This window comes from Astatotilapia calliptera, chromosome 10 (assembly GCF_900246225.1).
Source record: "Astatotilapia calliptera chromosome 10, fAstCal1.2, whole genome shotgun sequence".
Classification (NCBI taxonomy): domain Eukaryota; kingdom Metazoa; phylum Chordata; class Actinopteri; order Cichliformes; family Cichlidae; genus Astatotilapia; species Astatotilapia calliptera.
This window is the reverse complement of record NC_039311.1, coordinates 7,827,995-7,844,711: the sequence shown is the minus strand read 5'-3', so window position 1 is coordinate 7,844,711 and position 16,717 is coordinate 7,827,995. Positions and strand designations below refer to the sequence as shown.

The 16,717-nt window shown below is 41.1% G+C and overlaps 1 protein-coding gene and 1 non-coding gene across 2 annotated transcripts; both read right to left on the bottom strand.

Annotated features, from left to right (window-relative positions):
* Positions 1 to 1,641: 1,641 nt before the first annotated feature.
* Positions 1,642 to 15,472, bottom strand: gusb (glucuronidase, beta). The gene is made up of 12 exons (XM_026182093.1): positions 14,986 to 15,472; positions 14,022 to 14,207; positions 13,382 to 13,563; positions 12,855 to 12,997; positions 8,864 to 9,051; positions 8,583 to 8,735; positions 8,309 to 8,487; positions 5,480 to 5,626; positions 4,362 to 4,446; positions 2,509 to 2,685; positions 2,288 to 2,423; positions 1,642 to 2,115 (listed from the first exon to the last, which is right to left on the bottom strand). The coding sequence occupies exons 1-12, from the start codon at positions 15,199 to 15,201 to the stop codon at positions 1,985 to 1,987; spliced, it is 1,923 nt and encodes a 640-aa protein (XP_026037878.1). The 5' UTR covers positions 15,202 to 15,472; the 3' UTR covers positions 1,642 to 1,984.
* Positions 15,473 to 16,266: 794 nt separating this feature from the next.
* Positions 16,267 to 16,340, bottom strand: trnan-guu (transfer RNA asparagine (anticodon GUU)). The gene has a single exon. It is a non-coding gene; the product is annotated as a tRNA-Asn (tRNA).
* Positions 16,341 to 16,717: the final 377 nt, after the last annotated feature.

The window sequence follows — 16,717 nt, the reverse complement described above, 5'->3', positions numbered from 1 at the left end:
ACATTAAATCACAATCATAGCGCCACCTAGTGGCAACAGAAACTGTCATGTTTTACACTTCGGAGGACTGGGTGGTTGACCTGAGCTATCTAAAATTTGGTCAGAAAAGCCTCAAGGAGTTGGTATTGCTTTATTTTGAAAACAGTCAGTTTCTAACAAAGGGTGTGACCCTGGTGCAAATTTTGATATTTCGAATGAAACACAACCTTGCTTTAACTCAGACAGATTGTCCAGTCCTGACCTGAACACATCAATAGCAAGCAATAGTGAGAGCACCACCTAGTGGCAACACAAAATGATGTTTTATACTCTGATGTACTGCTACACTCAGGCTGACCACATCCAATTCAAAAGCAGTCTGAATAAACTTCAGACCTTCATGGTGCTTTATCATGAACAGTGTGATTTCTCATTCAACAGTGGGAATTCAGCATAAAGAAACAAGATGCTGTTGAGGGGCTTGAAAAACCTAAGAAGTCATGAAAACTGGTACACGCCTCCAAACTGATAAAGGCTTTCATGTTTTATGGGTCATAGTTCCACCTACAAAATGATTATTATTATTTTTAAAATGTAGTGTTATGTGTAGTTAAATGTTACAAGTGTTTATACTGTAACATTTCATCCATGTGTCTGAAATTTAGCAGCCTTGTGGAATGTCCTGACAACTTCAAAAAAGCCTCTTGGAGCCATATCTTAAACCCAACAGGAAGTCAGCCACTTTAAATGTCAGGTGTAATTCTGGCATTTTCACAATTTTCAGGCTTTGTACTTTAATTCCTCTTGGATTGGATCAACACTACCTTTGGTGAGTTGAATCTAAGCCTTGGCGATGTTAAACTCTGAAGCTTTTGAGTTTTTGTGAAAGGGCTTTTTTGTAGCTAGCTGTGTGCCAGAATTTTGATCATTCCCCACTGGACATGAAATCTCAACTAAATCTTAAGTAACTTTTGTCCCATCTTACCCACACTTCACATGATTGATTAGAGTCCATGTCTGGAGACATCTATGTGCCAGTATCAGGTCACCCTTATGGCACCTCCTATTGGCAATAGGTGATAATCATCCCATGTCTTTCCCCAGGACACTGACAAAGAACTGAAGCCTGCTAAGTAAAAGAGTTTTGCTCTCTCTTCTTCCCATTCGGTTGAGCAATTTTCTTGCATATATGCTATAATTTACAAGCATCCATGCACCCACTACACTACACTTGTTCTAAAATTTTCAGTCAGTTTAATTAAATATATTTTGGTCCTATAAACTCTGTGGTCTTTTTGGTCTCTCCTTTTGTCTGAATTCTGGGTTGGCTCATGACAAAATGAGGTCTTGTCCTCTTTAAAAACAGACTGGTTTAGTGGGTTTTAGCCTGCTTTCCAGTGGCATTAATTTCGTTTGAACTTTCCTGGTAGGGGGCTCGAAGGGGACGTATCTGACAGTGTAATTTATTTAGAGAGATTCATTGGTATCTTTGGGGGAGAGAGAGCTAAGTCACTGGTTGTTCAGGTAGTTTGTTTGTTGGTGCATTCAATTGGTTTTTTACAAGATGTGCTACTGCCATTCAATTCTGTATGTTTCACTTTAAACAGTAAATATGTTTTCTTTGTTCTATTATGAATAAAATGCAGGCTTATGAGATTTGCAAATTATTGCAGTTTAAAAAAATCTGTTTTATGATATTATATTTTATAATTTGCGTCAGACTTTTTTAAATTGAGGCTTTAATTAGAAAAGGTGTACTTCACAATAGATAAGGCACAAGAGTCTATTTTCAATCACTGTAGACCTATAAAATGTTCCCTACAGCTGGAATAAAGTATTATAAAGTTCATTAGTTAAGATCAATATGTATACACACACACAAACACACACACAGATGTTGTTCAGACACAATATCACAGTATTGGTTCAGCATACTGCTTACACAGTGTTGACTATTTCCCAGACTGGCTACCATCAGAGTTTCAGAGTGATCAGAGTTATTTAGTCAGTCAGGAAGCAGTCTGCCCGTCTCATTAGCCAGCCTCCAGTACCTCTTCCTCAAGAGGAACGCTGCTGCCTTGGGCTGCCTTTGCCGGGTGAAAATACCCTTCTTGTTCCCCACCACACGATAGATTCCTGAAGACACAACACAGTTTGACAAGAACACTGTCACAGTGCAGAATATAATAAGCTGAATAAATAAAGCTCTGGTTTTTAACCTAATGGCTGCTTCCCTAGAGCTTCAGCTATTGTTGTATTTAACTGCAGTTCTGGCTCTACAGGTTGCTTTATTTTGAAGCTGCAGTACCTTGTGATGTCATGAAGTCTGCAAAGTTCCAGATGAGTTCACCAACGAAATACTGATTCCTCTTCTGGTCGAACACATCATGGTAGCTCTGCAGGAGAGCATTCTGGTACTCCTCAGTGAACATCATGGGTGGATCCTAAAGAGTGACAGTAAGACTTGTTAAAGGTGCAGAACTGACTTGTGAGTGAGTGGAGTGAGTTAGTGAGTGAGTGTATTCTTACCATGTGAAGCCCTGGAACTGCATCTGCTCCATATTCACTCTGGATGATGGGTCTCTGGTACTTTCTGTACCAGTTTTCAAAATGAGTGCTCAGCTGAAGAGGAATGATATCCAACCGGCCTTGATCAAAATACCAGGCAAAGTAACTGTTTGCACACACTACATCTACATAGGGACCCTAGAGAAAAAAAATAACCCAGAAAAGGATTCAGAAGTATTCTTCAACATGGTTATGATTTACAAATATTTATTAAATATTTATGACACAATTTTCTTGCAGTCACCCTTTAAATAATAAAATCTGTAATGTGCTTTTTATCAACCAGTTTCAAGTTGGGTAAATGAGTGCATGGCGCTTCTGTTTTAAAATAAACACCATGCCCCACACTGACATGCATTAATGTTCCTCGGTCCACTGCATTAAACTGGAGGCTCTGCTCTTCATCTCTTCATTGCCTAGGTGAATCGTGGTATCAGAACTCCACTCTCAGTTTAGGATAACAACCGCATCATAGGAGTCAAGACGGAGCACATATAATCTTATTGTATGCAGATGATGTTTTACTATACTAACAGAACCACACTCGTCATTATCTCCATTGAAGAATTTTATCTCTGAATTTCGTCTTTACCCAGCGTATAAGATCAATACAGACAAAACTGAGGAAATGGATGTAAACAATAATATTCCAAAGAGGGTGAAACATACTCCTTGTTCATATGTCCTTGTCCTTGATGTAAATATATAAAAATTGTGTATGTTTCTGTTCTGTGTCTTGTGTACTGTTTGTTTGTATATGTGTCTTTCTTGCTGCTGTTACACCCACATTTCCCCTTGTGGGACAAATAAAGGATTATTATTCTATACTCAGTTGACTAAATTTACTTACTATGACTTATTAGGACTTAAAAAGAAAAATCAACATGGGTTTTGTGAGCTGCTCATCTGGTGTTAATTAACCAACTTAGTTAAATTGCTATCTTGAGCAGGGCACAGACCTGAAGCACTCAATGTGATTCATTTCACTTAGTATAAACTTCACCTTTTAACATGATTATAACAGAGGTGCTACTTAGCAAATTCTGTTACACTATTATCATCAACGATGTGTCAAATAAAAAGTCTGGAAACTGAAAAAAGAAAGGGATGTGCAGACTTTGTTTAATATGTGATGTTGACATTGATTGATTGAATCTTTATTTTGAACATGTTGAAAAAGTACAACAAAATAGAATTAAAAGAGACAAATGAACAAAGCAAACAAAAGGAAAACGAGCAACCACAACTCCAAATAACTTTCATGTTCAAAAAGGAGCAGGAAGAAGCATAAGCTTATTTAATCCCACCCCTTTTCCACTATCTAGTATCAATAGACTACAGAAATACCTCCTTGCAATTACATTATATGTCATGTGTATTTATTTTTCTAAATATATATACATATATGTTTCTATCTATCCATACATACGTATATACACATACGCACATATACACATTTTCAATAACCCCATTAACACCTCTAGGATACACAACCTACAAATATATATATATACACCCATACCAACATACCCGTGCACCCGCACACACATGAAAATATTAGACAACACCCTATCAAATCTCTACCTTTTCCCTGTACCCTGTAAAAACCATATCCTTAAACCGCTTTTTAAACTGCGCCATGCTCGGACATTGCTTCATATCTTTACTTAGTCTGTTCCACAGCTTCACTCCACACACAGAGATGCAAAAACTTTTTAATGTTATACGGATACGAGGATGTTTTAAAATTGAATTCCCCCCTCAAATTATATCCCCGTTCCCTTTTAATTAGTGTGATGGATGAAGAAACTCACCCCTTTGTCCATGTCAGCTGCAGCGATTGTGACGTAAGTGACAGGTCGGGTTTGGTCCAGAGCTTTGGTGTGCTCAATCAAAGTCCTGTAAGGGGGTAGAAAAAAAGGAAGTGATTTGATGTTGGGCTCAAATCAGCAAAAGATGTGTCTTGAAATGCAGTTGTACTAAATACAGGAAATGCCGTCTGGGACATACCAAATGTTGCTACATTATGGGGAATTGGCTGGAATTATTGACTTTAAATGTTAAATTTCCTTCCTTAGTTGGACATTTAGTTGTCTTATTTCTGTTTGGTTAAAATAAATGTTTGTTTCTTAATAATTACATTAGTGTTTGTCTCTAAGTTCTTCTTTGCTTGTTTTTTTTTTATTTTTTTTTAGCTCAATTGTTTGTTGTTTTATGCTCAATTTAGTTTGGTTTTAAATGTTAGTTTGTTATATTTTGTAGCCATTACAATTAGGGCCAGTAGGATACAGAATATTTAAGCTCAACATGATATTTAGTAAATTAAAAAGCCGATATTCCAAAATATCAGCCAATTTTTATTTATTTGATCATTTTTTCCTCTCTCAAACATGACTTGTTTATACTACACTCTGCTTGGATCAGCTGGTTTTTGTGTTTGTGGGGTTCCAAACAACAGGGACGTTGCAGAGTTGCACCTTCTAATGGCTGAACTATGCAAAATCAACACTCTACTTTTTAAAAAAAATTAATTCATCACTTCAGCTCGAATTAGTTCTGTTCACTTAATTTCTTAGGGCTCCATGATCACCTTTTGGGTTTTTTGCTTTTTTTTGTAAAACAAAATCCACTTTTTAAAAAACTACATTATGTTACTCATGCCTAACTAGCTTTGTCCCTCATACCAGCTATCAGATGGATATCAGATGCTACAGACAAACTGATCTTTTCTACCAGGATTTTAAGAGTTATTACTGTTACACCTTCAGTGTGATAAAGCACATATTTGAGAAGTAGAATAAACATCAGAATTCACATTTTCAAACAAACGGAATAATCCAACATCATGTTGCTTATCTGTGCAGTGATGACTATTTGAAGGGTGGCAATAATTGGAGCTTTACACCTCAAAAGAAAAATAACCTGTACTCACTTGAAATAAAATTCAGCAGGAGGCATCTCTGAGGCGGGCTCATTGGCTACCGACCACATGACCACAGAGGGATGGTTCTTGTCCCGGCGCACAAGCTCGTCCATGACAACCAAGTGGTGAGACAGAGAGGCGTTTCGAAAACTGCGACTATCAGCAAGGCACAAAAGAACACAACTCAGCCTGAGCTGAAAGACTAACGACTCAGATCCATCCACACTGCAAGATGTGAAGACCTAACTCACAACTGTTCTGCTTTCCAGTAAAGTTCAGCTATTGTGAGTTAGTCTTTTATTATAAAATGTAATATTATGAGTACTGTACACATTCAGGTTTAGAAACATGTGGACAAAAGTCAGTTAAAAAAATATGAAAAAAAACCCCTCCAATTTGTCAAAGGAGCTTGCAAAGAAAAGCGTCTGGACTTCTTTAAGTTGCTTGAAGACGTTTCACCTCTCATCCGAGAAGCTTCTTCAGTTCTAAGGTCAAATGGTGGAGATGTAAAAATACTGAAATTGTTACTTTACAGTATCAGAATCAGAATCAGAATACTTTATTGATCCCTGGGGGAAATTATTTTTTTGCTAGATGACCAGATGCTGGGGGCAGAGGAAGCATGTGGAGAGTCCCAGATAGTCCCACTCCAATTTACAGTTTTTTCTGAATGCTTAAACCCTAACTGTGATTCCTGTAGCACAATCTCTAAAACTATTCAGACTTATAGCAAAACCACTCACTGAGTTTGCAAAACTAAAAGCACAAAAACTGCTTTGCACTCAGTTTGCAATTTTGTAACACACACTTTGCAAAACTGTAGGCACAATTAACTACACAACACTCAATTACCAAATTTCCAACACACTCCTAGCAAAAGTATACACATGTATGGCTATCATTAACACTAATTTGCCAACTGTCTGGCACACTTTCACATGTGAAAACTTTTTTAGATAATTCGTTCACTTTGCAATCAGCCTAAGCACTATAATACAGGTAAGCTGTGTGTGCGGAGTACAATGGAGGGAGCAGAAAGAGTGAGAAGTAGAGGAGGCCGAGGAAGAGGACGTGGAGGTGAAGAAGTAGGATGAAGAGGACGACAAGGACAAGGAGGAGCAAGAGGAAGACGAGGAGGGGGGAGAGGAAGATGAGGAGGGGGGAGAGGAAGGGTAGGAAGAGTAAGAAATAGAATTGCTGATGACATCAGAGCTACAATAGTGGACCATGTAATCAACCATGGAATGACCCTGAGGGTAGCTGGCCAACGGGTCCAGCCTAACTCGAGCCGCTACACTGTAGCAAGTACCATAAGGACATCTTGAAATGAGAATCGGTTAGTACAGTCACTTCGCACAAAGATTTGTAGCACTGCCATATGCCAATGAGAAACACACCAATACCATTGATGTAAAAATACTGAAATTGTTACTTTACAGAATTGCTAGATGACCAGATGCTGGGGGCAGAGGAAGCATGTTCACTGCAGACCAAGTAACCCATAGAGTCATTATGGCGATTGCAAATAATCCTATACTTGGAAATAAACACTTGTGTTTGTTTTGATGTGTTTGAATAAACACCAGTACTTGAAGTTTGGATCCCTCTATGCTTATGGATCTATGACAGAAGTATGAGCTCAAACTGACATAGCCTACCTTGTGCACAGAGAAAGCAAAAGCCAGATGTGTTTTGTATTCATACCATCAGTGTGCAGTTGGCGCATTGTGTGCTTAGTAGATGATGGCTTGTGTGTACTGTTTGATACGGAAACACTATTTTTACGAAGGTGTGAAGAGTTAATCTAGCTGTGTTTGCTTTTGCAAGAGAACTACGATGTTTTGATTATTGGGTGACAGGTTTTCTTATTTGTGTGAAGAGTTTTGCAAAATTAGCCAATAGTTACAAAAAATGTGCTTAAGCAATCAGAAAAAACTGTAAACATGTGTATGGCAGACAGTCATCTTGTCTAATACTGTCAGGGTCCTCTGAGCAATTATGGACTAATATTATAATGTATGTATTTTGTATTGCTGTCCCTCATTCTCCCTGCTTGTAGACATATGTGCATGTAGGTGTGTGTGTGTGGCCCTGGCAGGTGATTGGCCACACCTGAAGACCTTGACACACCTGCAGTTGATCAGGCCTGTCGGAGGAGCTACTTGAGAGTGTGGTGGAGCTCTCTCCGATGCTGGATCATTGCGTGGCTTCACGTTAGTCTCTCGACCAGTTCTTAGTTTGAGTCTCCTGCATTATTGTGTGTCTGACAGCTGCCTCTCTCTTATGTCCCCAGGAGTAGCGGGAGACAAGAGGGCAGCGAGCACGGGGTGCTCATCACAGAGAAGCGGAGACAGGAGCACTAACACTGGGAAGAGGACACGTCACGGGAGTCGGGAGAGCACGGGATTTATTGTCATGTTTTTCCATCACTGTAAATAAACGCACTGTCTATACACAGAGCACCGCGCCTGGGTCCTCATTCCCCATATCCCCACGGTCTGCCAGCCAGACCGTGACAGATACACTGTGTGACATAGCTGTAATTAACTTAGGAATGAAGTCAAGTTTGATATGCAGACTGAATGCTTATAGCCTATGACAATCACATGTCATTTCATGCAGTATTCCTATTGGTCACAATAGTGTGTAACATTTTTTGGCAATTCTAACTTGGGCAGCATGAAGTTCATAAAGAGTTTCAGCAGGGGTGGTATTGGACAGCATGTGCAGTTTTCTCTATGTCTTCATATGCTGTGGCAAACAGAATCTTTCACTTTTGACCTTACTGAACCCTCAAACATATCCAAAGGTCACACAGATATGTGTGGTAACACTTACATGTCTTTGATGCCAACACCTGGGCACTCATCTATCACCACAATCCCATGACGGTCACACATCTGCAGGATCTCCTCAGCATAGGGATAGTGGCTGGTACGGAATGAGTTGACCCCTAACCACTTCATTAAATTAAAGTCCTTTACAATTAGGGGCCAGTCAAAGCCTCTACCACGAATCTACAACACATTAAAACCAGAAAAGTAAACATATGGTCATTGGAGCCTATTTTCTGCAAAATTTAAAGGAGTTTCATCCTTCTAGGGGTACTTACGTCAGAGTCCTCATGCTTATTGACCCCATGGAAATAAAATGGCTTGTTGTTAATGAGGAACTGGGTGTTGGTAACGTTTATTGTGCGGATACCAACTGGCAGAGTATACTCATCCTCATATGTTGATGTCTCACTGACTGCAATTAGGTGGACCTCAATGTTGAAGAGAAAATGTTAGAATAATCGAAACAACACAACCTGACAAATCGAGTGGCAATGCTCAGTCAAACCACATCACACTGCAGAAACACACCTACATGCCTGTGAGCATGTTGCCTTACCTTCATAGAATAAAGGTAACCTGGATTCTCGTGCATCAAGTACGGCCACCACAGCTTCACATCTACCACTTTAAGCCCTCCAGATGACCCAGTGGAGGAGGCCACAAAGTGGCCATCTTTGTCCATTAGAGTAATGTTCAGAGTGTTGTTGAAGCCACCTTGAACAGATACTTTGTATCTGACAAGACCTACAATGCAGAGGAAACAGCAACATCTAATGAATAGACAGAAACTACACATTTAAAGTCTGATGTATATGATGCGGATGCTAATCTCTCTAAGCTTTTAAGATAAGATAAGATAAGATAGAACTTTATTAATCCCTCGGGTGGGTTCCTCTGGGAAATTCGACTTCCAAAAAAAAGCACAGCAACGACCGAAGTTACAGTTACAGAATTGTTATATATATATATATATGTATATATATATATATATATATATATATATATATATATACACTCAACAAAAATATAAACGCAACACCTTTGTTACTGCTCCCATTCCCCATGGGATGGACGTAGAGACCTAAAATTCATTCCAGATACACAATATAACCATCCCTCCCAAACAGTGGTCACAAATCAGTCCAAATGTGTGGTAGTGGGCACATCTGCCATATTGAAATAATCCATCCCACCTCACAGGTGTGCCACATCAGGATGCTGATCTGACATCATGAGTAGTGCACAGGTGTACCTCAGACTGCCCACAACAAAAGGCCACCCTGGAATGTGCAGTTTTTTGCTCTATTGGGGGTCTGGGGACCCAGAACCGGTCAGTATCTGGTGTGACCACCATTTGCCTCATGCAGTGCAACACATCGTCGCATGGAGTCTATCAGATTGTCAATTGTGGCCTGTGGAATGTTGGTCCACTCCACTTCAATGGCTGTGCGAGGTTGTTGGATATTCGTGGGAACTGGTACACGCTGTCGTATACGCCGGTCAAGCACATCCCGAACATGCTCAATGGGTGACATGTCCGGTGAGTATGCTGGCCATGCAAGAACTGGGACATTCTCAGCTGCCATCTGCCCTGAACAATGTGAGCCATGATTCATCCGTGAAGCGCACACCTCTCCAACGTGCCAGACGCCATCGAATGTGAGCATTTGCCCACACAAGTCTGTTACGGCGACGAGCTGGAGTCAGGTCAAGACCCCGATGAGGACGACGGGCATGCAGTTGAGCGTCCCTGAGACGGTTTCTGACAGTTTGTGCAGAAATTGTTTGGTTGTGCAAACCAATTGTTCCAGCAGCTGTCTGGGTGGCTGGTCTCAGACGAACTTGGAGGTGAACCTGCTGGATGTGGAGGTCCTGGGCTGGTGTGGTTACACGAGGTCTGCGGTTGTGAGGCCGGTTGGATGTGCTGCCATATTCTCTGAAACGCCTGTGGAGACGGCTTATGGTTGAGAAATGAACATTCAATGCACGGGCGACAGATCTGGTTGACATTCCTGCTGTCAGCATGCCAATTGCACGCTCCCTCATTGCTTGTGGCATCTGTGGCATTTTGCTGTGAGACAAAACTGCACATTCCAGGGTGGCCTTTTGTTGTGGGCAGTCTGAGGTACACCTGTGCACTACTCATGATGTCAGATCAGCATCCTGATGTGGCACACCTGTGAGGTGGGATGGATTATCTCAATATGGCAGATGTGCCCACTACCACACATTTGGACTGATTTGTGACCACTGTTTGGGAGGGATGGTTATATTGTGTATCTGGAATGAATTTTAGGTCTCTACGTCCATCCCATGGGGAATGGGAGCAGTAACAAAGGTGTTGCGTTTATATTTTTGTTGAGTGTATGTATGTATGTATATATATATATATATATATATATATATATATATATATATATATATATATATATATATATATATATATATATATATATATATATATACACACACACATATATAAATACAGAGACAAATATAAATAAAATATACAAAGGGGATAAATAGAATAAATAGGAATAAAAAATAAAAATACAAGTGAATTGCACATTTCAAGTATTGAGTCTATTGCACTGTTGACTATTTACAAAAGTATTGCACAAGGTATTGTACAGTGAGGTGAGGAGGCACTACAGCTTAGTTGTTCCCCCCTCCTTTGTCCTCCTGTTTCCTGTTTCCCCTCCCTCTCCCCTCCAGAGAGGAGTTAAACAGTCTGATGGCGTGTGGGACAAAGGAGTTTTTAAGTCTGTTAGTTCTTGTCTTGGGGAGAAGCAACCTGTCACTGAACAGACTCTTCTGATTGTTTATGGCCGTGTGCAGAGGATGCCCAGCATTGTTCATAATGTCCAGCAGTTTCTTTAATGTCCTTTTCTCTGCCACTGTCACCAGAGTGTCCAGCTTCATGCCGACCACAGAGCCAGCCTTCCTGATCAGTTTCTCCAGCCTGGATGAGTCCTTCTTTGCTGTGCTGCTCCCCCAGCACACCACAGCATAGAAATGTACTCCAGCAACCACCGACTGGTAAAACATCCTCAGGAGCTTCCTGCAGATGTTAAAAGACCTCAGCCTCCTGAGGAAGTACAGTCGGCTTTGGGCTTTTTTATACAGGTGCTCTGTGTTGCATGACCAGTCCAGTTTATTGTCCACCCACAGCCCGAGGTACTTGTACTTGTTGACCACCTCCACCTCCTCCCCCTGAACCGGCAGTGGACCTTCTCTGGACCTCCCGAAGTCCACAACCAGTTCCTTAGTCTTTGAGGTGTTGAGTTGCAGGTGGTTTGTGTGACTCCATGCGACAAAGTTCCTCACCAGACTTCTGTACTCCTCTTCCTGATCATCCCAGATACACCCCATGATGGCCGTGTCATCTGCAAACTTCTGAATATGGCATAATTCAGAGTTGTAGCAGAAGTCAGAGGTGTACAGGGTGAAGAGAAGAGGGGACAGCACAGTTCCCTGTGGTGCTCCTGTGCTGCTGACCACAGTGTCAGACGTGATGTCCTTCAGCCTGACGTACTGTGGTCTGTCGGTGAGGTAGTCGGAGATCCAAGCCACCAGGCAGGGGTCCACCTCCATCCTGTTCAGTTTTTCCTGAAGCATACAGGGCCGGATGGTATTAAAGGCACTGGAAAAGTCAAGAAACAGTATCCTGACCGTGCCTTTTCCCCCATCCAGGTGTGAGTGGGCTCTGTGTAGGAGGTACAGGATGGCATCCTCCACTCCGACACCCGCCTTGTATGCAAACTGTAGTGGGTCCTGGGCATGTTGTACCTGTGGTCGGAGGAAGTTGAGGAAGAGCCGCTCTAGAGTCTTCATAAGATGTGACGTCAGTGCCACCAGTCGGAAGTCATTCAGCTCATTGGGCCGGTTCTTTTTGGGGACCGGGACGATGCAGGATGTCTTCCATAGGGCGGGCACTCTCCCCAGTCGCAGACTGAGGTTGAAGACTCGTTGTAGCGGCTCCCCAAGTTCAGCAGCACACGCCTTAAGCATCCTAGGACACACCTTGTCTGGGCCTGCTGCCTTTCTGGGGCGAAGCTTCCTCAGTTGCCTCCTGACCTGATCCACTGTGACACTGGGAGATGTTTGGGAGGAGGGGAGGGGGGGAGATGTCTTGCTGCTGAGAGAGGGATTGGAGGAGGGGGGTGTCATGGTGTCAGGAAGGGGGGGAAGCGAGGGAGGCAGGAGAGTGGGGAGAGGACTCTGTAGTGAAGGTGAGGGTGGGGGGGGGTTGTGGGCTGGTCAAACCTGTTGAAGAAGTTGTTGAGTTCGTTTGCCTTCTCCACAGTCCCCCCCACTGTGCTTTTCTTGGTGTTGTGGCCTGTGATGGTTTTCACACCATTCCAGACCTCCCTCATATTGTTCCTCTCCAACTTCTGCTCCACCTTCCTCCTGTAGGTGTCCTTTGCTTCCCTCAGGCAGCGTTTCACCTCCCGCTTTTGTACATCAGTTTACCTGCTTACAAATTCTTTTGTGCTAGTAAGGATTTTAAATCACTGTGCATCACTGTATTAATTAATTTAATTTACCAGTGTTATCCATGAAGTTGGTCTCCACTGAGATGTCATCCACATGCACTTTAGGAGTAGTATACAACAGTACAGAACGATGAATCCCAGCATAGTTGAAGAAATCAAAGTCAATGTTTTGCACAAAAAACCCATCAGGATACCTGCAGACCAAACACAGTCTTCTCGTCATTTACATTCTCACTGATGCATCAGCTTAAAGTTTTGAAGTGTGGCAAGGAAGTCAAAAAGAACCCAGTATCACACAAAATGTGTAATAGACACTCTGGTCCACTGTGTCCATTTCACGCTTTGCAGGACACATGTGCAGAAGTTGCATTACTAGCAGGGGAAGATAATATATGTAAAGGCAAGCAAAAAAAATATGACGTACATTCCAGGTCCTTTACTGCAACTTACTGCAACTTCTGTTTGCGTGTACATTTCATGTTTTGTAGAGGCAAAGTGTGAAATGGACCAGCGTGCCTATTACTTGCTTTGCCATAATATTAGGTTGGACAAACACATGAACCAAAGAAAGAGCCTACCTGCTGCTGTCATTCATGTACTGGATGGTGCCTGGAGGAAGAGTCTCCAAAGTTAGGGTGTTGTTTACCGCGATGGTGATTCTGCATGGCTTTGTTGGTTCCTTGCGGATTAAACTACTAATCTCTGCCTCAAAAGGAAGGTGGCCACCTTCATGCTCTGTCACTTTCTCTCCATTCACCCACTGCAACAGAGAATGATCACCGTTTTACATGAGCTGAAATTTAATGATACACAATCTAATTTAAAATGAAGCAAGGATGTATTTTGAAACAATACATTTCTTCCTTATTTTAGCAAAATGCATGTATTACAACAGCATTAATCCACAGGTTTAATGAGTTTAGGTTCTAAACAGTCCAGACTTTTTTTACCCACTGAAAACACAAAATATTAAGCAAACTCTGAAGTCGGTGAGATCTTATATCAAGAAATTCATCTGCTGCTGTACCAGATTTTTTGTAAAGTAATCATATTTTTTCAAGAAAACATGTGTTTCGTTACATGATGTGTTTTTCTGTAATATTTTCAAATAAACAACATGATTTTTAAAATGATTTTTGTGGCGGATGATAACTTTTTATATTTGAATTTATTCAAACTTTGAGTGAATGGCTCATAAAAGATGCAGGTGATACTCACCACTATTGAGTAATAGTGAGCACTTCCCACTCTAAGAACCACTCTTGTTCCCTCATCGGAGATCCAGCGGGCCGGCACGAACACCTCTCGCTCATACCACACCCAGCCAATGAAATCTCTCAGTGTGGGGTCCTGTGTGATGTCATTGTAGCTGGCAGGAACTGGCATTTCAATCACTGGGCCCGTCTAAAGAATACAAAACAACAATAAGAAGACAGGACTTTACAGGGATACCCATGGTAGCCATGTTTATTATATTATATTATTTATTATTAATTTTAAAGTAGACAATATACATATTCATCTAATTGAGGTCATTTTGATTCTCTGAGGTCATGGTAAGCTCCCTTCCTGGGAGTCTGGCCCTAACAAGATGAGACTTATTAATATAAAATTTCAACCTTTGTTCTCATTTTAAAAATGTTTCTTTCTATTTTTTTCTTTTTCTAAAATTGTGAACATCTTCAGCTCTAAATGTCCCTACAGAACTCAAAAGGAGGCACAGTCTGACAGGAATATATCCTATTGTGTGGCATTTAAAGGGCTGATAAGCCAAAAATATTTAGTTATGACTGTGAGCCAAACTGATAAGTTTATGCATGCCTTACTGCTGTGTTGTTTACATAGTTATTTTGTTTTTGTTTGTTTTTTTCTTTTTTGGGGGGGGGGGGGGGGGGGGATCTGAATTTTTGTTTTTAATTCAGTTTAGTTTCAGTTTCAAAATTTAAAAAAAAATTGAAAACACCAAAACCAAGGATACTTCCTCAAATATTCAATTCAAAGCATTCAAATTTTCTTTTAGATTTTCTTTTTTGGTATAAATCTACATAATTGCAAAATGTTTAAAAGTTCTTGTTTACCGAGAGTACTGTATGCGACCGTTGTATCCATGTCAACAGTAAAACAAGTAAAACAACGTAGACTGATTTGTTTCATCTGACCTATCACCTCCGATCCCGCTCACCTCTGTCAGCCGACGTTTGTACCAAGCCTTCTCGAAGCCCTCGTTCCTGTTGGGGGACCCGTCAGCCCTGAAATCCCACAGCCCGTTCAGCTCCTTCACCTCTCTGAAGGAGGACTCCTGGGGAAAGAGCATGCCGCCGTCCAGCGGGAGCACCGTGCCAAACACTGATAGCAGCCACAACACACGGAGCACCGAGAAGCTTCCAGGTACAGACATCCTGAAGCCCTCTTCTACTGCCCTCTCAGAGAGGAACACAGTTTTTATCACCTGTTCTGGGGTCACATGACAGCAGCCGTTATTTTACATCGGTGACGAGATTTTCCGACTCTGCTCCGAGATTACAGAGGGCAGATGTTTCAAAACAGGTGAAGTCTGGACAAAACGGGGACACCGCAAACTAACAGAAAGTTCTAAAAAAAAAAGTAATCTCAACTTGCATGAAGCAGGACGAACAACAGTAACCAAAGCTAAAGGCACTGAGAACTGTTTGAACTGTTTGAAACTAAGTAAATTTATTTAGGGCTTTTCAGAAACAGTCACAGAGCCCTGCACACAAGAAGAGCAAATAAGAACATTAAGTACCACAAAAATAAATATTTAAATAACAATTCTCAACAGAACTTCTAATCAAAAAAGTGTTTAGAACTGTAAAACCAATACTAAAATCTGTTGGGAGCCAAAGTCATATCGTTTTAAAAATGCAGTCGTTTCTTAAATTTAAATTATATTTAGTGACTAGAAAGGAGACAAAACATGGTTTCCTGCACTGTCATCATCATATAGAGAATTTTTTTAAAATAAGGAGATTGTCATTTAAACACTAAAACTAAAAAAGAGACACTGAACAGCCACTACTACAGTCGCAAAGCGTAGGCTGTAGTTGCAGGAAGAATAACAGACGCCTTCGAAATACCAAAATTATGCATCACTGGTGGTCAGAGGGCCCGGTGGCGCCCGCCAGTGTCCGGCAGCCTCGCCTCTGTCAGTGCGCCCCAGGGCAGCTGTGGCTACAATGTAGCTTGCCATCACCAGTGTGTGAATGTGTGTGTGATTGGGTGAATGACTGAATGTAGTGTAAAGCGCTTTGGGGTCCTTAGGGACTAAGTAAAGCGCTATACAAATGCAGGCTATTTACCATTACCATTTTAAGGCCATTTTGTTTTCACCACAGAGAAATATGGTGTTAAACACATTCTTTCTTTTTCTGGGAATATGAATGTGAAAATGAATTTAAATATAACATAAAGAACCTTTGCCGTAGAAGTAAATTATGGAAAAGCACGTCCCTGGGTGGGCTCGAACCACCAACCTTTCGGTTAACAGCCGAACGCGCTAACCGATTGCGCCACAGAGACTCGATGAAGTTGGGCGACACTTCAGGAAATATAGAAATACAGAACTATGACAACGGTGAAACAAGTTTATTGTCTTTGTCTTTTTTAACCGAACCAAAACGAGGAAAATTACTTTATTTAATTTATAACAAATATGAGTGAGCTTCACCAAAATGTGAAAAATTAAGGTAAAATGAGTTAAAAGAAATCTACGATTTTTGGATTTACTCAGCAAGTACGACAAATAACATTCACTGGAAGTTCGAGGCTTTCATTACATTTTCTGAGCTATAAAATATGCTATTTGGATAACTGTTCAATCGGTGACCCTCTGTGACAAGGGAAGAAAGTAAACAGCAGAAAGTAAATGATTCATTCTAGTAGACTGAACATCTTTC

Excerpts from the sequence above, each read along its gene's own strand:
- gusb (XM_026182093.1), bottom strand. The coding sequence starts at position 15,201 with ATGTCTGTACCTGGAAGCTTCTCGGTGCTCCGTGTGTTGTGGCTGCTA. Across the intron at positions 12,998-13,381 it reads TACATGAATGACAGCAGCAG|GTATCCTGATGGGTTTTTTG; the intron begins GTAGGCTCTTTC and ends TTTGGTCTGCAG. Across the intron at positions 9,052-12,854 it reads CAACTTCATGGATAACACTG|GTCTTGTCAGATACAAAGTA; the intron begins GTAAATTAAATT and ends TCTGCATTGTAG.